Raw genomic sequence first — 21,677 nt, forward strand, 5'->3', positions numbered from 1 at the left:
TGAATAAGAAATGAAACTTTAACATTTCTCTAGGCAAAAATTAAGGTGAATTTGGGTGTGTCCTCATGGTCAATTTTCTGGTATAAGTATTAGGCAACTTGGTAGTAGGAAACCAAAGCCACTACCCCCTCCTTTTCCAGCAGATCGGCCAGTAAACAGTTTTACTTACAGCCAAAACTATAAAGCAAATTCACCTTGAACTTTAATATTTCACCTTCAATATTCAATCCAGCCTCATGCAGATCAACACAAAATGTGTTATCAGCTCATACTTGATTTTCACCAGCTCAGCACAATGGAACAGTTAAATCAATCTCTGAAAGTTTAGACATTCTTGTCTATTTCCACAGCTCCCAAAATATCATTAAGACTTCTAAATATTTAATTCTGGCACATGTGAAAAGACATCACTGGATTTACAGTCTCTGCTAGGTTTTCAAGGAAAATCTGAATTAAAGCAAACATTAATGCTAAACTAGGAAGCTAAAATTATTTTTTGCATGAATACCTCGAGGGTACGAAACTCTTAGCTAGTACAACACATACCCCTCTGGTTCCACATAACATCATTCACTCTGATGACCTGGCTATCACAGAGAGCAAAACCATGGCAGCACAGTCCACAGCACTGTTAGTCTAGTCAAACAAAGTCTGGGTGCTCTCAAGGGCTGGCTCAGCCCAAGCCCAGCCACAAATTCTAGTTTGTATAGAGCTCTCAGTGATCTCTGGCCCTCTTCACATTTATTTACTTACTGGTTTTTCTTCCTGGCTCCCACTGGGCACCTCAACAACTCTGAGGTCATGGTCCACCCTCAGCCTTGCCCTTGTGACAAACTGGATGACCGAGGAACTGTCCTGAGAAGTAAAAGGAGGAAGAATTAAGAGTGCAAAACAACAATAACAAAAGCATCAATGCCCTCTGCCAAAAAAAAAACCAAAAACAAAACCATCAAATCCAGTGTAACCTCCATCTAAACACCCCAAACCAGTGTAATAAATACATCTAGACAATCCTTAGTAGAGGTTACATTGACAGTTCAATACTCGCCTGGTTAAAACCCTGCTTTGGAAAAAATACACCTTATGCTTATAACAGACAAATATAACTGAGCACATTATTTCACATTAAAACATAATCAGGTATGTTGGACTTTAAACAAATACTTTGTCTTTTCTTTGTTAACATTTCCCACATTTACCAAAAAAGCAAGACAGAATAATGCCAATAACACAAGCAAGCTCAATATTAACCATGAAAAAAAATCCTGATTTGTTTCTCAAGTGAACAGAAAAATTATATACAAAATCTGGGATAAACTCCAATATATCCTAAAGGGAAAATTTCTGTGTATGGCAGATATCTTAAATATTTACTGTACACCTCCTCATGTTAAAATATATATTTCTGGTATGAAATGCACTGTGCATTTTAACAGGCGCATTCCAGTAAAATGTCATTTCAACTCACAGGTTAGTCATTTATATGCATTTACCTTGGGAAGGGAGGGTGATAAGTAGCAAATGGCACACATTGGTCATACTGACCCAAACATGTGTAAGCACTGTATGTCTTTTAGAGGAGTGTTGCTAATAGTTATCTTGGAAGGCACCCAGCACGTGGGATGAATCCTGGCTATTTCTAAGTCTGAATTTTCCAGAAGGACAATTTGTGTGCACTCAGTTACTTGTTTACATATTTCAGCATTTCTATAAGCATGTAACACATACCTGAAATTTCTGGCCTTGCCCATACTTCCTGTTTTCACATATTAGCAAACATTAACAGAGCCATTTGTTTCAACTGGAAAAGCTCAGGGCTATCAATTACTTTAGCAACTGTTTTCTAATTAGGGCTGTGTCTGATGCTTTTAATCTAGCAGCTATCAAAGACAGGTTTATTTTAGTAGGCTCGTGTTATCAGCCTTCTCCTCTTGTTATCTTATACCCTCAAAATCTTACAGTGTCTTGCCACAATGACAGCATCAGCATTTTTGTAAGGGAAACAGGTCAAAATGCAGTAAATCACTAAAAATTTAAAAGATTTGCTGCCTCATTCAGTGGCTTCAGAGAAGACAGATATTAACTTGCAACCATTTGTTTCTTGTCAAAAATGTCAAGCTAAGCATTAATACGGTCATGATGCATCTTCCTTGAATAATAATAATTTGAAGTAAAAATGACAAAAAACCTGCCATCCCTCGGTTTACACAGAAAGAATGATAGACAGTTGGTCACAGTTTATATTCAATTACTCTGTTTTTTCAGAATGGAAACTTTCAGAAATCAATTCAACTTTCAAAAGTCTCCAGCCTTAACACCATGCATACAATTAGGAGGCTCATTTGCTGTTTCTCAATGGACAAAATTCTGAACTTACTTTATTTCTGTCTTAATGAGTTATAAGTAAGAAATAGGATTAACACCTTCATACACACTATCAATAAACAGATCTGTTGTCAATATCATGATTTTTTTTAACACACTAGTATAGAGAGGAAGAAAGGGAAGTTTTGAGTTCACTGGCACACATAAGCACACCTAAATCGGTATTTAAGACAATCTACAAGGGAAGCACATACCTTCTTGAGTATCTCAGTATTCAGCAGCATGTAGATACTGATATCACACGACTCTGATTTAGGTAGGGAGCTTAAGTTGCAGTGTATAATTAAGCAGGACCTGCCTGGTCTTTCACAGTCCTACAGGTAATTCAGAAAAAAGCTGTTAGGCAAAGGAGGTAAAAATTCAATGACAAATTATGTGACAGCAAACATACCAGAAAACTAAGATATATAGTCAGCTGCTAGAATACAGCTCTCCTGCACTGAAACAGCAGCAACTTTCCAGACCTGAAGCCAGTTGGATACAGCGATCTGATAGAAAGCAAGCCAGGTAATAAAGTTTAGCCCTCTATAAAGGTGCCTGAGCCAGGCAAGCTCCATGGAAGGAGCAGAGACAGACATTGCTGCACATCAGCCCTCTGTGTGGGTAGCCACAAACACAGTGCAGAGCCCCACTGCCCCATGTGCCTTTGGCAGAGCAGGTTGGCTCTGGGGACCGACTGTGCTGCCACGTCAGGCAACTCCCTTTCTGCTGCAATTCCTGAAGCTTCCTATTTCCTTCTAAAACTCAGACAATTACAATCACTAAATGTCCCCCAAGAACATCTTCAGTATTGTTATGTGTTGCTCTACAATGAACAATCTGCTTCAGGTCTTCACGCCAGGCCATGAAAAATCATTTGTAGGATATGCTCTATGTTCAAGTGTGTCATAAGTGGTGCTATTTCTTACCAATACTTTTCTGCCAGACTTCGTGAAAAAAGCGAATATTGTGTGGAAAATATTTTCATTCTCTTGAGGAACAACACATGGGCTGTGGTTTCTCTGGAAAGAACAGCTTCCTTTGTCCTGACCAACCTGCATGCACAATTATAAATCACAATCATTATTCTGAATTAAACTAAATTACACAAGAAGGTGGGATTAGCCTGTCCATAAAAATACACCTACATCTGAGCTGTATGTCTGGACTACCATTAATTGTAGAAAGAGAAAAATAACCACTTTGGGAGTCAAATAATCCTAAAGAAAATACTTGAAGTAAGCCAGACAAACCATGCTTTAGAATTGCTTTGACTATCGAACTCAGCTCACATGTGAGCATCTGTGTTCTACACATCTGAACACAGAGACAGAGGAGAAAAGCCCCAGCACAATATATCAATCACCACATAGCATTTTAAATCAATAGTGTTACCCCTTGTATTACCTTTTTTGTAACTGTGTTTATTTGATGTTTTGGCCAACTCAGCTGTTTCCCTATTTATATCAGAACTGAGATAAATGACATCTTTCTCTATATGCTCAACCCTAGACACTAAGTCTGCTCTTTTACCTTCAGCAGAAATAGTACAAAAATAAGCTTTTTGGATCATTAGCTTATTCACTTGTCCAGCAAAGTGGATGACTGAAGCAAGTGAAACGTACCAAGCTCTGATAAAATGAGCTTCAGTCAAGATAACCCTGCTTGAGTAAACCCTTATCAGTTTTTGCAGATTATGAATATTAACCGAAGAAAATTCACTGGAATTTAATAAAAAGTACGACAACAAAGTATCAGCAAATTCCTCCTGCTGCCATCCTTAAGACCTGTAAGAGTGAGAGAAAGGGAGATTTTCCCATAAACCACCAAGTGACATGTTTACACATCCTATTGTTGACATCCTCACATCCTTTGACAGCATGAAAACTTGTACCTTATTCAAATCACAAATCCTTGAAAGAGGGAGGAAAAAAGTTGTTATAGATATGAAATTGCTGCATGCTCTGAGTCTGATCCGGCATTAAACAGTTTACATCTGAGTTAAGTATTGCAAAAAAGAAGCAAAACCCAAAGGTCTGTCTAGATTTTAACCACTATTTTACAGACAAGCGATGTCTGTATCTCTTGGAAAGCTGGACCTTTCCTGACCGAGAAGTTCTTCATAATCTGTTCTTTGAAGTATGTATTCATAATCTGCCTTTACATAATCTGTCCTTACATTCCCAAGAGATACACCCACAGTTTACAGTCTCTTTGGGATAAACTCAAAATTAAGATTATGATACAGACCACCTGAAATGAGTTTTCATTATTTATTGTAGGTAAGAGACTCACAAAGCCCACGGACATTCGTGTTCTTTGATCTTTCACATGGAACTTAGATCCATATCAACTAGAAGGTTTATGTTAAATCAAGAGTAGCAGAAAAGTCAAGATCTATTCAGTACTTGCTCTTTCTTCCTGAAAGTTTAAATTACCAGACACTTGGACAGATGTCATCAGAGTAATGCAAGAGATACAGGAAGGACAGTAGGAGCTTGTGCACTCTACCAGCTTTTGGCATACTCTGCAAATAGTCCTGCATGTAAAAACATGATGCAAGAACAAACCCAAGCATAAATATCTCACAAGACTAAAAGGAATTATCTAGCATGAAGTAACATAAATCTGGTCCTTTCTTCTCTAAATGATTATCTATCTTTTCTTAAACTAAAGCTTGGCATCCTTTTGAAAACATTTTAGCTGAAAAAGAGAAAGGCTCCTTCAGAGGACCAACTCTGAACTTGGAAATACTCTTTCCTCTCTGTCAACTACACAGCAATCCTACATGAGGTGGTTTCAAAATTCAGTCCATATTAGGAGGGAAACATGCCAGAACCAAGCACCTCCTGTTACCTGCACTGCTTTGGAACAGACCTGCAGGTCACCTATATCCCGTTTTAGTAGCCAAAGGCAGAGGTTGGAAGGTTAGAAGGCAGACACTACCATTTGGCATGGAGAATTTGGGTAAATTCACCCAGCCAGAAATGAGGTCACACTCATTTGTGTATCTGTGACCAAATCAGTGTGTGCTGACAGCCAGCAGGCAGGAAAGGATGTTTCTTTTAGCACTCTTGGAAACCACAGAGCCACAAAACTAGGAAAAAAATAACAAAAAACTTTGAAGTGAGTGAATCAGATTGAAGTAGAAGGAAATCCATCTTTTCTAAAGGTCTGGCCACAGCTGGTTTGGTGGGGCTTTTTAGGCTTTTTGGTTTGTTTGTTTTGTTAGGGTGACTGTCATACACTTGTATTTCACATCATCTCTTATTCTCAACTTTCACATGCATAAAGGTTCAGGCAACCAGTCAGAATAAACTGGGGAAACTTTTCATTAAACTTTGTTTTCAATGAAATAATGAGCTATAGGAGAACAATTAGGTAAATAAAATCTTAGCATAAAGCTCCAAATGCTTCTCAGCATCATGCTGACACTGAATGCATCTGTGAAATACAAATCATGACTTGACCTCAGTGTAAGCCTCTTGTTCAAACATGATGCTACTCCAGCCACCTGTTTTTCCCCCTGTGACCAACCTCATAATCTGGTACACAGAGAAGGGAATTTCTGGCAAAGTTTAGGGGCATTGCATGGGCAAATGTTTATGATGCAAGAACTGTACAAGTCCTTGAAATGGAGTAGGAAGCCAGTCTCTTTTGTCAGACTTGGAATTTCAGGATATGTGCCACAGCAGAGCTTTTTGCAAATTTCCATGTGGTCTCAGCAGCCTATAAACAGAAAAGGACTATCATTCCCCAAAGTGATCTTCCCAGGACCTGGGATCCAACATTTCACAGAAATAGCAGAAGGGATTTTATTTTTTTTTTTTGGGGGGGGTGGGGGTTGGGGGTGGTAGAGCATAGAATGTGGCAAGAGATGTGCATAGACTTAGTATTTAGTACAAGGACTATACAGAAGCCACAAAGAAAGGTCAACATTCAACTCCCAACACAAACAAACAACAACAAAACTGGGCTGGGGGGAATGGGGACACAAAGAAGGCTTTCTTAAATCCTACATTAAGACTGCATATTGGAAAATAAAAACCTGCCCCAAGAGAGGTATTAAGCAGGAGGAGCCTTGCAGCCTCTCAAGGAGGGACTTCCAATGAGCTGTGTCACAGCTGCTGAAGGTTGTGTCATTGTTTTTCAGAAGCTGTTTACTTGTTTAAAGTCCTGAATAAAATCATTTGTGATCTGGTGCACTGGCATTACAGATAAGTCTCCTGTACAGGAAGTGTACCTAAAATCTGTACCCAGACTGAGATAGTCAAAGCCTACATTAGCACATAAAGTAGGCTAAGGAAAAGGTAAACCAGCCTAACTAATTGCATGGCATCCTCAGCACCTGATGGTCATATTGCACCCTCTTCTAACTCACTCTGAGTCTTGTCCTGGGGCCTCAATGTGCTGCAGTCAGAAATGAGTGGCTGACGTAGCAGATTTCACTGAACACTTTTACATTGCAGGAAAAAATAGCCTAAAAATAATTTTAAAGATCTTATTTTTTACTTTTTCTTCTACTCTATATTCAATAGTCTGTATTGTCACATACAGTCTAGACATTTTTGGGGCAACAGCACAAAATTTTGTAACACAGAAGTAAATACTACTAACTACTGATCCTAGCATTCAACTCCAGGAAAACTTTCCTAATTAAAAAAAAAAAAGTATATTTTTTGCAAAGAAATTACATTTTCAGAATTTCAACTTTGAATGGAAAAATAAGGGGGTGGTTTTCTGATGGAAACCCAAACATTTTATAAAAACTTTTCACAAAGAATTTATAATTTGATATATTTATTATTTGTCATTGTTATTATTGGAATGAATCATGCTTTCACCATCCTGGATATCTTCAACTTTCACATGAGGCAAAACAACAACAAAAAACAAAAGTAAAAAGTAAAATTTTCTCACACAAGTTTTTACTGACAATGCTTTCTTTTTACCAGGCTGTCCATGTGTAAGGATGTTCCCATTTTCTAGCAGTCTTGCCACAGAGTGCAAAACAAACATCAATACACCCATCATGTGTATTGATTTTTTCTAGTTTTCATCTCAAGTTCAAAGGCACTTTTGTCAAACAGTTCTGTCCCAAGGTAAAGAATGGTAAAAAAAAAAATCATTCTGATATTCTCATTGTGGTATATCAGAGTGATTAAAGCCAGCACGGCCTGCACTCAGATCTCATCTACATTCTTGAACATCCCTGGATGTCTGGATAGTCATCAACATTTCCCAATAATAACACATTATTGTCAAGTGCCTCAATCAGACACCTAACATGTGGCACTTGACAATCACCATCTTTCAGACAGCTTTCGGTGGGGACAGAAAATCACTACTCGCTCTCAAACACACATATATATATATATATGTATTCTCCTGTTGCATTCAACATGTGTGTATATATATACATATATATATATATATATATATATGTATATATATACACACATATATATGCATCTTGCATAAACATGAAGAGATATAAGCCAGAACATCGGAAATACACAGGCTGTAAATGGCACATTGCACAAGAGGCCTCTCAATGTCACCATACCCCTGCAAAGGCTAATAATTTACTAATCTGTGAGCATTCACAATAGCAGAATATCCTTCATGCTGCCTTCTCTACCCATTCCAACCCAGAGCACTCTGTGATTCTATAAATTGCCACACATTCATTCAGAGACAAGTCAGTCTCTACCTCTGCCAATTTACTGGAAGTTGCTGTCCCCTTGAAGAGCCTATGGACATGCTTGAGAAATGTTTAAATAGGAATCCTTTACAAAGGGTTACTCTGTCAACTTTTTGCTGTCAGCACAAACCACTAAGCTTCTCAGAGGCAAGATACAACCACTGGAGAAAGCATGCACATTACTTCATGCTTTAAAAATGCCCTGTCTGAAACAAGGAATAAATTACCACAGGATGACCTTAGTGGATTCCGAATATTTGAATGTGTCTGACTTTTGATACAGAGCAGGGGCAAACCCACAAAGCAGCAATGGTTTTTAATCATGTAAGGTTACACCACTCTGGAGAAAAGGTGGTAGGATGCACATTTTAGAGTGAAATAACTGTACGTAAAACATCATGCAGACTCCACAAACACACAACATTCTGAAAACACTTCAGGATATAATAGGGCTGTATGGGAATAGTGTGTTGATTTTAATATGTATACACTGATCATCCTCTGACTTTCCCTGCTTGTGTAGGGATTTATGAGAATACTTTGGGCTTGGCTTGTCAGTCCAACAAGGAGGTACCAGGGCAAGGGGGACAACCACCACACATTTCTCTGGAAATGGAGAGGAGAACCTAATGAAACATTTCTTGCCAAGAGGCCAGGTCAGTTGGGGGTGGTTGGAACTTCTAGGAGAAATAATACACCTGCTGCCTCATCACATTCCTGTTCTGCTATCAGCTCTGTCTCCCACCTTCAGGGTACTTGCAACAACATTTCTGCTCATCTGTAGCTACTCTTCGAACATGGGAATTTCTAGTAAGTCTTTGGGGCCTTTCAGAAATTATTGGGGTTTGTTAGCAAACAGTTTAAGACTTTAGGCCATACTACCAGTAACATAATTTTCACAAGTGGACTGAAAGCCAATGGCCCCTTCTAGATTTAACCTCAACCCAATGACGTGCATCAAAGGCAAGATCTTCCATTTTTTTCAGAGCCCTGTATCCTGCACAAATGTTAACCTGGGAGAGAGAAATGAAATATGATTTCCATACAGGTCAGTTGAGGACCACGAGCAAGAAGTGGATATTAGCAGTTGTCTTGGTGTTAAGAATGTGCAAGTGATAGGAGTCTCTTGGAAGAATGAGACAGAAAAACAGGAGTAAAACGAGCTGTTGCTTCCAACAAAACATTAAGGACAATCTCCCTGCTGCACTGCTGCTTATAAGAAGCTGAGGGCTATTCCCATAATTAATGACTGGCATTTTACAAGATAAATGGGCAAGTAAATTTGTATCTTCATCTCATTCTTTATATACAACACTCTTATATACAACACTAGATTTCCATTAATGCAAAAGACTTATTTTAATCTTAAAGTTTCCAGGTTCTTCACGTAAGTCTGACTTCTTTCTAAATCATCACTAGTTACTAGTTGTTAGCCTGGAATTAAGCTGGCACAAAGAAAGCATGAAGGTGGAATCCGGACCTGAGTGCATGTGATAGAACCAAACCCACATCCAACCTCAGAAAATGTGCGTGGGTGAGTTCAGGGAAAACGCCACGAGACACAAGATATTCAGAACAGGAATTTAACTTGCAGGAAACATGCTCAAGGTCTGAACACAGGCCATTCACTTCACAAAATTGTTAACATTGTTCAACTCTGAAATGGACACCTTTCTCATCAGCCCTGGGGTGTGCTGGCTCCAAAGCACAAGGAGTTTGGCTGTAGTCTCCTTGAAATTGCTGCCAGAGAGTTTTTTGAGATTTTCCTCTTCTTACATATGTATTTTTTCAACTGTTTTGTTTATGTAGGAATAACTAATCAGCGGTTCAAGTTTTCAAACTTGAAAAATAAATAACAGATGCACTTGTGTGTCCTTGTTGCTAACCACAGCACATTCATCCTAATATTAGGGGAAAAAATGTATACATCTGTTCTGATTCAAAGATATTGATTCACCCTTTATTAGGTGAACAGAGAAGAACTGATAGGCAGGGTTAATCTAACATGTCACACTGAGAAAAAAAGGGTACTGACAAGAAATTCCAGACAAGGTCAGACTTTCAACAGTAGATAAATAAGTTATGTAAATATGTTATCTGACTACTTGCTCCATATGCCAAAAATGTTTAATATTCACAGATAATGAAATAGGTCTGAATCAGAGCAGTTTTGTTGATTCTGGCAATAAATTTAAGAGTCACTGAAATAACAGAAAATAATTTTTAAAATTAACCCATTTTACACAACCCTTGAAAGATTTCAAGTAAAAATAGCAATGATTGTAAGGAAAACCAGTAGTCCACAGTTCTAATAAGTAAACTTACACAGCCATAAGGACAGGAAAGATTTGAAAAGCAAAGTGGGGATATTAAAACACTAATTCAGCTTAGAGGAGGAGTACACCACAGCTCTGCCTTCTGCTCCTCCAGACGAAAGGAGAACTCCAGACGCATGTTTGGCATAAATCTGTGCTAACCTGATTGCAATGCCTTTAGATGTTTTTCTGATGCACTTAATATACACCTTAATTAAATAATCAGGTGCAATAAGGAAGGTCAGAAAGTTTCTGTACAATTTTCTGTACAGATTTCTGCACAATACACTCCCTGGAATGGATCACTTCCTTCAGTAATCTAGCTATGCCTTTAAATACGGTGCCAAAATATTTGTCTATCAGTGTATGCATAACAATCACTGAGATGAAGAGACTACAAGTGGGATGACTAATAAAAAGGGCTAAAATAAATCTTGCTGTAAGTGCAAAATGTTCCTGCACAATCTTTCCGTCAAAGGTGGCAACGAGTAGCAAAAATTGTTGCTGGAAAAAAAATTTGCTATATCAAGGCCTATCAGCAAATATTTCTATCTTTTCATGCTGGGATTGCATATATATGTTTTCAGAGACAAGACCTGATATGTCAAAAGACATAAATAAATAATTTTAAACTAGCTACCAACAAACAAGAGGTTTTCTACACCTTGATAACAATATACAGGTTTGTCTGTTTGTGGAGCATGCAATAATGAGCTTGACAATCTCAACAGAGGCTTCCAGGAACACTCATGCACTACCAGCACTTTAGAGAGCTTTGAAAGTCCTTCTTTGCTTAGTTTTAAGTTTCAAACATTTGAAATGTTTCAAACATTTCAAACAGTGAAGTAGCAAAGCATCCAATTCTTATGTTGGAAGAGAAAACCTACAGATAATAAGCAGAAATTACATTTAAGGTTTTAAAATTGCAAAGATTTCTCTTTCATTATATAAGTGAAGAAAAACCTCAAGCAGCCTGGGACAATTCATGCCATGAGACAACAAGTTTTAACTCATCTCCTGCCCCTTACAGACATTACTGTGCTAATGCTAAGAAGAAAAATTACAGGAGTGGTATACAAAGCTGGCCTTAAAAACATAACCTATCATCAGCCAGGAAAGACTTGTGGCTCTGGGACTGACTTCCATCTTATTTTTTCTGTTTCAACCTTCCTAGGAAGAGAATAAAGTTTATTTCCACAGTTTCCCTTACTGAACATGACAAGCAATTCCACAGTCCCCTGCTCAGGAAGCCATTAACTTAAAAGGCAACCTGTAAAAGGAATTCTCTTCAATTCCTCCAGCTTTTCTTTACCTTTTAAAATCTTACTGATACCCTGCTTTCAAAAAGGCACAATCCAGGACTTATCTGCATAGACAAAAGAAAGAAGTGTGAAGTGAATATGCCAATAGGATAACTGGAGGACTTCTGTTTGTCCTTCCAAAAAGAGGACCTTTTATTTTGCTCTGTAACTGAAAAGTGAAAGGAAGGTCAGACCAGGAACAGGGGGCCTGAGCTAACTGGGTAACACTCAAGGTTAATGGGAGCAGAATTCACAAGACTGGGGTTTAACCCATATTTTGCTCTCTGGAGATAATTCTCGAGGTCTAAGCATAGCTGCTTAGGGAAACCCAGGGAGATTAGATGGTTTCTGTGTTATCAGTGGAGACTGCCTTGCAGGGTTTGTATTGCTTTTCCCCAACAACAGGTTGCACGTTATTTAAATTAACTGTACTTTGCAGTTTGCCTTTATAGAAATTTAAACTGCTGTTGTGAGACCTCTGTGCATTGCAGGCTGAAGAGTGGTACTAGGCAAGTATGTTCTTATGAGTTTTCTGCCTGATACACTAGCATTCACTGGGTCATTTTGACTGCTGATTTTGGTTACATTGTCAGCAGAAATCTACTACATGACTATCTAAACACCTCTAATATGTAAATAAATGTTAGCCAAGCAAATCTTGACTGGGATAGTGGTTATCCCTGCTTTACAGATATATAATTCAAGCACCAAATGGTTTAGCTGAGGTCACACAGGAAATTTGTCTCGGAGCTAGGCACTGAACCCATGTATCCCAAGTTTTACTATTTTAACAGAGAAAGCATCCCACTCTCTTTCCCACTGAGTTTTTATTGACTTGAAAGGGAACTAAAATCCTGGAGCTTTTCAACTTTTTATAGACCAAATATAATTAAACAAACAAACCCTAAAAGCAGATGAACTTTGGAAAATGGTTTAGAACAGCTGTTTTTCAAGAGAATTTTTGTAAGTATAGTCATTAAATATTTCAAGCTTTTGCTTATTTTCAACTTCCCAGAATCTTGACTGTAGTAAAGGTAATAAGGTAATAGAATCCTTTCAGTCAGTGCAGGTGTTTCTGTAATTGTGCCTTTATGACTGTAATCCAGAATTCTAAGCTGTCAGTACTGACATAACTTTCAGAATAGCTGTCATTAATACAGAAGATTAGAAATTGTCATTTGTCTGTAACTGACAGTGTTGATACAGCATTTGGGATTTGATTATATAATGGTTTTTATTTTAAAGCTAATAATTCTACTGCTGCTTCTCTGATACACAGTAAGGCAGTGAAATCTGTGGGTGAAAATGCACAGCACAACCATTAGGGTTTGTGTCTCAAACACACATACACCACATAAGATAGTTCCAGGAGCAAATTCCTTCCTATTGTGTTGAGTGATTTAGTCTTTCAGGCACAAAAAATAGTAAGAGGCAGAGTCCCAGATGGTCCACTGGAACGATCTGTATCTCTGGGAGGTGTTAATAGGAATTATTATCTTGCTGCTCTTGGAGGAAATGACAGCCCTCAAGCTTCCTCTGTTCCTGTTTTTTAGCTTTATTGCAGAAACTGTTTTAAGATTTCCTTCCAGATAAAATTCAGGTCACGGAATTTGGAGTTCTGCCTTAGAGATGTTGAGAGGCAATTCAAGGGGTATTGGGAGTTTCTTCTGCAGCACTTCTCCCAACAAAGCCCCCAATATGTGAAGGCAATAAAGCAACAGTAAAAGCCAGAAGTAAACAAGATGGATGAAACACAAGCAAAGTTCCTCCCTATTAGAAATTTGTAATGAAATGGAAATTATAGAAATTTTCAAGTAATTTTAACTAAAGAATTTCACCACTGACATTGGTTTTACATAGTAAATACTTGAATTCTGCAGTGGTAAATTATATTTTGGAAGCAGGTAAGACAAACTCACTTGTTTGATTTTATGACTTTTTTTTATTTGCTTTCTTGCAGAGGGTTCAAGCCAGCTTAAAAACATAGTTAAATACCTCCATTTGTTAGTAGAAGTGTTATGATAGAATAGTATAGGTGATGACACAGAAGAGCTTCACCTAAGCAGAGAAGTTAGTCAACACAAATTTATGTTGTATGTTCTCCACTTTTCAAGTCATTGATTTCTATTCTTCCACAAAGGAAAACAGTGCTCATTACACTTGTGTGTGTTTTGGTTTTGAACTGAAAGATCAGTAATTTCCTTTGGGTATCCAGCTAATTTGGATGGCAAGGGAAGCCCTACTTGACTTGCCAGCCAAGGGGTTGCTTTCTGGGGTCTTCAGAACAATTTTCACAATGGGACTTCCTACCAAATCCACCAGAGTATTTCCTGAAGCTGTTCATAAATTAGCAATGTGTCCAGGATTACTCTGGTGCTGGCTTTATGGAACTTGATAAGATTGTTTCTTTCCTATTTATTTTATTTCCAGTGAAGGCAAATAAATAATGAGGAACAAAGGATTAACAGCTGGAAACCAAGTTTGTTTGTTTGAACTAGATGATCTTCTTCCCTCCTCTGGAGGGACCAAGCAGAGCCTGTTTAGGTGAATCAATACCAAGAATATAAAAAACTGTGTTATCATCATTGCCGAGATAAGAATCTTGTCGGAAAGTAAAATGTGTGTGATGCAAGTCTCTTCAAAGAGTTTGCAAGCCAGGCAATGAAAAAAATAAGAGAATTTGGAAGAAAGAGGAAGAGGGAAAGAAATACTATACTCAACCTTTTGATGAAAAGCTCCCTCCCTGCCTGTATCTCTTATTAGCACAATTCTCAAGACCATACCACCCAGTGGGACCTCCTTTTGGTAAGCCATCAGATGTCCAACAGCAATGAAAAGCACAAGATTTAAGGGGTTTGCCTTGTTTTTCTAACAGCTATTCAAAACCACGTAGTCCATCCCATCCTCTTCAGATAACTTGTGCAGAAAAAGCGACATCTATGCCTGGAAACTAGTCCTTGACCATTCCATGTGCTGTGTACACCTCACCTAATTAAAGTGTACAAACAAGTGTCTAAGACAACTTGCCCAGACTCCTGGAAAAGTCAACATAGAGAAACAATTCCTAGAAGGAATTTATCACATTCTATGTAAGAGGGGCTGTTTTCTATTCCTCTATCTTGGCTATATAGTAATATATAGAATGACTGATGTTAGAGGAGATACCAACATCTGGGGAGACAACATCTGTTAAGAAGACTCCCACCTTTCTGCTGCTGCTATGAACACACCCTCTATCCCCACAGCACACAGAGACCAGGAAAGAACCCAGGGAATGGGTCACAATCCTTTGACAGGCAGCATGTCAAAGGAAAGGTGATCTTCTGTGTATAAGGCTGGACTAAATAAAACATTTAAATGCAATGCCATGGAAAATGAGACATATGCTGGAGAATTAATTCAGTCTAGCTGGAAAATTGACTCAGTCTGTACACTAGTATTGCTTCATACAATATTCCAATCTGTTTCTCAGTTATTTTGTCTTTACAGTCCATCTGTAAGCCATACCTATATTTTTCTCATACCTTCCAACAGCAAAAATCTTGGAAACCTGTTCAGAAAGATCTTTTGGATTTATATTTACACATATTCATTGACATTGTTACCTACATATCAGCAATTGTAGTATTTTTTAGACAAAAGGCTAGAAAAGTAGCTAACAACAAGAAAGTATCTCTAAGAGCTGTTTTCATCTCACAAAGGCAGATCACTCTGAATTTCAGTTTTAAATTTACCTCAGTAGTAAGGTTTTCCTCTCTTGGTCACCACAGTATAAATGATGGTATTTTAGTGGTCTAACAAAGGCTTTGAAAGTAATAAGCAAATATTAGAAATGAAATCTAAGAATGTGTCTTCTTTACCACAGTTACTGTTGAATTTCTTTGTAGTGGACACAAATTCATCTTTTGAAAAACACTGTGTTGAAAGAATAACATTCTCTATTACTTATGTTCGCTAAAAGAACACTCAAAGAAAAGCAAATTATAATACGGACTACAGAAATATAGATATTGATAATGTATTTAGACATAGCTAGTATTTTTGCAGATAACCATAGGAAAAAAACCCCAGGGAATGTGAGTCAGCCTGGTAACACATCTGATATTACATACACCATATAATCCTCTCTCAGTCAGGGAGGACTAATTAAGCCTCAATCCTCTCTGGAGGTGTGACTCGGGGAAGTGTTCTCCTTATTTCCCTCAGTGTTAGCCTGACCTGGTTTTACACAGCATTGCAGGGAACCAGGAACATACAATCAGTTCTTTGCCCTGGGTGAGGGAGAGCAGTCAACAAGTGGACGGGCTCAGCTACTTATGACAGGGCCAAAGATACAGATAACCTTTCATTACCTTAAAAAGCAATTGATTCATCTAGTTCTGGTGGACTTCTGTTGTTTCAGTCATCAACAGCTCTCAGAGACTCTCTGGGCTCAAAACACATCATAACATACTCACCATCATCTCCTGAATATGAAATATTTCGTCTCCAGTAGCAGAGAGGCGGTTTGGAAATGAAATGTCAAGAAAAGCTCCAGGGAGAGTGCTCGGTCCAGCATTGTAAACCTGTAAGAGAGCAAAGGAATACAAATAAAATTACATATATGACTTCTCCTAAATGGGAAATGACTGTAGAAGCAGAGCTGGGAATATAGGTAAGTTTGAAGATATTCAAGTACTTTGCAGGATTTCTTTTGTAAGTGCCAAGGATTAGCTTACCTAACATTTTTTTGGCACAGCTCATGTATGACATGACAAGGAGTTTTGCAGGATGATTACCAGTCATCAATACAAACAGTGTAAGACTTCTACTTTATATACAGAGACACTGCTAGTACTCTGAGTGTTTTGGCAATACAATCCAGAAGGTTGTAAGAAATATTACTGTCTCAGTTAACATTCTCATTTCCATCTGGGGTAACCACTGCATTATATCCTGCATATGTTTTCCTTATGGTGCAGAAGCCAAACGATTATTGTGACTGCTGGACTGTGGGTTTTCTGAGTGAGTTGCCAGGAAATGCATGTGAACAATTTCCATTCAAGTTCTGGAGTTTCCCATTAAATTATACTCCTAATGAAAAATATTAGCTTTCCATGAACCTCCCTCCCTGACAATTTCAACAAAAACTCAAAGAATTTCCCATTCTCCACTGAAATGTATCCAGTGAAAATTCCAAAATTTATGCTATTTTGCTGAAGAGAAGTAATCCATGGAAAAATAAGTATTCTGTCTACATTTTTTAATTAGGAAAAATATTTCTGGCTTCTGTCTAACAACACAAATATAAACGCATACAGTAAAAGCATTAAGCCCACCAGAATATTTGTCCACACTGAGACACTACTGTCGAAAGATGTAGCAATCAGATGCTAATTGGGTAAAGTACAAATATTAAAGCCAATAGGTTTTCATTCTTCAAACACTGTTTATATTCGAAGAAATGTCTGACTGATAAAGAGAATTAGTTCACAATGCCAAATCCTCACAAAAACACTGAGGCTCCAGGCATGGAGAAAAATCCCACTACAATGGAGCACGATAAATGCTACATGAAATACAAACATAATGTTTCATCTTAGACACTTAAAAAAACCTTTATTATCTTACTGAGAACAGATATAAGACTACTGCAGAAAAAGCATTTTCACTGCACGTCTTGTTACCAAAAATAGCCATATAGATCTGTTTCCTTATTAACATTGGACTGGGTATAACTTTTCACATACAAAAACTACTATAAGGCCTCATAGTTTTTGTTAATCATTTCTTTTCCTTAGTTAAGAAACTACTACTTTTTTTCTCTCTGGAGAAGTTAAATAAATGGCAGGTAAATAATTTAAAATAATTAAGCACAGAGTGATACAAACAATGCTTTGCCCATTATGAAGCTCTACCCTTTCTCTCTGACACACAGTTATGAGGATTAGCACATTACTGGAGAGCAGACCTGTGACTTGTTACAGTGTAATTTTCTACTTCTATACAGAAAAATTTAATATTGCAACTTCTAAGTGTGTGCATGAAAAAGAGGAGGGGTAGGACAAATGGTGGCTCTGCCAATACATGGATTCTCTCTCCCTTACCTGTTATCACTTTGCTTTATTGAAAATATTCATCTAATTTAAAAACATCAGTGCATTTGTTCTTTATCTGGTTTTAATAAATAACTGGCTATGGGGAGAAAAGGTAGTGAAGACCTATAAATCCTTGAGAATGAAATCAGAATAACAAGAATTAATAGCTTGGTTCACAAAAGCTTCAACGTCCTAAAATCCTGCTTTCACTCCTTCTCAGTAAATAGCTAAGGGCACTGCATGACAGTGGGGGCTTAATTGCTCTGGACTGCAATCTGTCCACAGAGGCAGACATGTGGTACTCATTATGAGCTGAGTGGCATTCATGCCTAGGAGAACAGAAAGGGAGAAAAGAGGCAAAACACTCTTTTTCACAATAAATGAACCTACCTCTGCATGACTTATCATTCCCTAGTTCCATCTAGCGGTCAGAAAGGGTTTGAAGGGCTTCTAATAGATATTCTCACATCAGCAAAACACAGCGCAAGTTAATTTCAGACACATCACAAGAGTTTGTTCTAATAAGTTATCCATACATTTGGCCATTTGAGGAACCCATCTAAATGGCATATGAACTGGAATATATAGGTAATAATTGACTAATGCTGAGATGCTGTGAGATGTTTGATGAAAACTTCTCACACCTGTCTCTTTAATGTCATCATCACTTGCCTGTACTGTAATCTTATCAGTAGTGCTATAAACATTTTCATACTGGGGCATTTAGTAAGACTGAATCCCTTGCACAGGCATGTGTTTGTTCTCATGGATAAAGGCCACCCACTACTCTGCTCAATGACAATGCCATTAAAAGAATTACTTCACCACTTTTAACCTATGACTTCATCCAAGATGTGACACTTGAGTAACTAGAGCTCTTTACTCAGCATGTGATGAAAGGTAAGAGAGAAACAAATGGTAGCAGCTTCATTGTTATGGAAGTGAGATGCCCCGTTTGCAATTCTTGTTATAATATATTCAGATAAAGGACATATGTCATCCCTGCACATTGTGTATATGGTATCCAATCAAGAATACATTGTATAGGATTGTAGCAGGATGCTCTGTCTTGGTGGGGTAAAACAGCTTGAACTTCATCTTATTTGCACAAGTTACCAGTGGTGGATGGAGAAGGAGGATCATGCTGCTTTTGGGGTTGAAGAATGCTGAGACCAGCCAGAGTCAACAATCCCAAAGCTAAACATTCAAACAGTGTTTTCTGACAGACACTGGCATCAGTGAGCATTTGACAGGCAAAGTTCCTGACAGCACTGTGATAGCACTGGTAACTTGTCTAAAGCTGCTGAGCTAAAGGCTGCACAGCTGACACAACTAGCCTAGAAACATATGACTGACATTCAATCACTTCATACCTTAGAAGCCCAGTCCTGCTTTTTAGCAGCAGGAACTTATAACATACCTCTTCAAGGAGTGTGTGTGTAGATTCCTCCCTTGAGTGCGGATGTACCTCAAGGTTATTCCTTGAGAGTAAGTACAAGAGGTTTGGCCATGGTTGTTGGAATGAGTGAGTAACATCAATCTCCACTTAACAATTATTAAGCTAGCTTTGAAATTATTGACTTAATAAATAGTGCACAATATTATTAGCAAAACTATATCGTGTGGTAAATAATCCTGGCTAAAGTATATTACTCAAATCATTATCATCATAAGTTTAAATAAATAATCTATGTTATTCATATAAATATATTAGTTTAGTCATCCTTAACCCTGTGGGACACTGTCATATAAAGGCTCAATTACACCTATAAAACCTTTAGACATAACTGTTGACTAAGTCTGGGGCTGTGATTTGATCCAGCTGCACCTAGACTCCTCTTTGAGAAGGAGTTTAGAAAGTAAGGGAGTCCTTTTGGAAACTCAGGACTCAACAGAAGAGTCTTCTTGATAAACATTGTCTGAAGCTTCCATTCTGCCTATGACCATGATTCAAAATCATGGTCAAAAGTTCATACCACTCTCAGAATAAAGACGACACAAAACCAGAATGTGCTGTCAAGCAGAAAAGCAGACAAAATAAGTATGAGTTTTACCTGCAGTGTGAAGTTGAGAGACTGGAAAAGGCACTCCTGGTTTTCCAACTGAACAAGGTTGGACGCATCCACAGAATCACCGTAGAAAAATGAAGTAGGGAAGACTTCTCTGTAATACCAAGACACAGATATAGTAGGCTGAGTTGGACACCAAAATGAAATATATTTGTGTCTAGCTGAATTGCACTCCTTTCTTTATAGTAATGTGAAATTCTACGGGACCATTTTACATTATTCTATTGTTTGTGATTTGATTTCCTCTTTGCAGTACTAAACTACACAAGCAGCATCTCAACCAACCTGGGTTAACATTCCACCAGTGAAGCAGACTCTTTCCCATTACTTCACTCTTTTTCTCCTTTCCTATCACAAAACCTCTCCTCCAGGGCCCCCTGCCATAGATGATTTGTGCAAGTCCCATAACTTGTGTAACACAGGAAATGATTGCACTATGAATTTAATCTGAAGAAACAGTAACTAATAGGAATACTTTCACTTACATATTCACTGAAGTAACATTTCAATTTTATTTAACATTTACATAGCATGTAGGAATAAACACTTCATTAATTATCTAAGTGATACTACCTTTATGATTAACAGATGGTTAAAAGAGAGAGTAGTGGGGGATATAACCTGCTTTCAACTACAGTGGAACAGACCAAGTTTCCTTAACCAGACTTATCATCTGATTACACAGTAAAATGCAGTAACATTTTATCAGAAATTACTTGGAAACCCAAGACAGTACCTGGAAATCATGCAGAAGAGGACTAGGAATGCTTTAAGCATCCTTTGTGCATCCTTCTCATCTCAGACTGTTCCACTGTCTGGAAAGGGTCTTGGAGTAATTTCAAACAAACCTTGGTCCTCATCACTGCCTAAAACTGCTTCCTTCCCAGGTTGTCTTTTGGAGTCAGAGCTTTTTGAGACAGGATTGTAAGCCTGTTTAGGTACATTTCCTTTCTTTCTCTCTGCCTCCTATGCAAGGGACTGCTAGGGGAAACTGAGAGATAGATTTACTCCTCCCAATTACAGTGTTGTGCTAGAAGGCTTCTCCCAAAAGTGTACAAGCCCTTCTGGGCTATTTATGACCAGGAATGAAGTTTCTTCCCCAAGATTCAAATGTAGGATAATTAAGCTAATAAAATAAGCTTCAAAAATGAGTATTACTAATATTACCATGCCTGGCAATGTTATGCCCTCCAATAAACCCAACTTTTCTCTGGCAGTTGGACTTTGATGTGAACTTGAGTTAACTAAACCTTGTCTGTGAGAAAGAAAAAAATAAACCACATAATCATTTGGGTGGGGCTTATAAATTCCAAGACCTTGTGCTTTAAAAAAGTATGTTCTAAAGAGAAAGAAGAGAGTCCAATTTTTATTATTTGTTGGCATGCAGTATTCTGTAGGTAACAGAGATCTAACAACACAGATGAAAGCATTCATATCTGTAAATCTTAACAAAATCTGTCTCTATCAAAGCATTAAGAAGCAAGGGACAGATTTCTAAAGAACCTGTAACAATGAAAGCATTCAAAAACTTTCAGAACATGCTGCTGAGACTGTAGTGTCAGTATAGAGGAGATTTTTGTCCTTCATAGTCATCTTGTGAGGTCTGACAATGCTCTTCATTTGTCTGAGCAGGTTCAAGCTTACCTTTCACCCATTTTGAAAAGTATTTTATTTCCATGCAATGAGACAGAAATCAACTTTATGAGGCAAAACCCAGTCTAGGTCATGAATCTGAGTTCACCCACCTTTTCAGTGAAATCACATGTCTGTGCAGGTTAACGTTTTTCCTACACATGTAGCATAGTGGTCAAAGGAACGTTTGATTTTCACTGATGGCAATCAGCACT

General features: G+C 37.9%; 1 protein-coding gene across 1 annotated transcript in view; it reads right to left on the reverse strand.

Moving 5' to 3' along the window:
- The window catches only part of ITGA9 (integrin subunit alpha 9), a 203,748-nt gene that overhangs the window by 26,717 nt on the left and 155,354 nt on the right, over positions 1 to 21,677 (reverse strand). Inside the window, exons 22-26 of the mRNA XM_071561537.1 lie at positions 19,816 to 19,924; positions 16,142 to 16,249; positions 3,294 to 3,419; positions 2,580 to 2,699; positions 754 to 855 (exon numbers count right to left, since the gene is read on the reverse strand). Of these exons, the coding sequence (XP_071417638.1) occupies positions 754 to 855; positions 2,580 to 2,699; positions 3,294 to 3,419; positions 16,142 to 16,249; positions 19,816 to 19,924 (565 nt within the window). The remainder of the gene's footprint in view (positions 1 to 753; positions 856 to 2,579; positions 2,700 to 3,293; positions 3,420 to 16,141; positions 16,250 to 19,815; positions 19,925 to 21,677) is intronic.

Source organism: Pithys albifrons, chromosome 7, assembly GCF_047495875.1.
Source record: "Pithys albifrons albifrons isolate INPA30051 chromosome 7, PitAlb_v1, whole genome shotgun sequence".
NCBI lineage: Eukaryota > Metazoa > Chordata > Aves > Passeriformes > Thamnophilidae > Pithys > Pithys albifrons.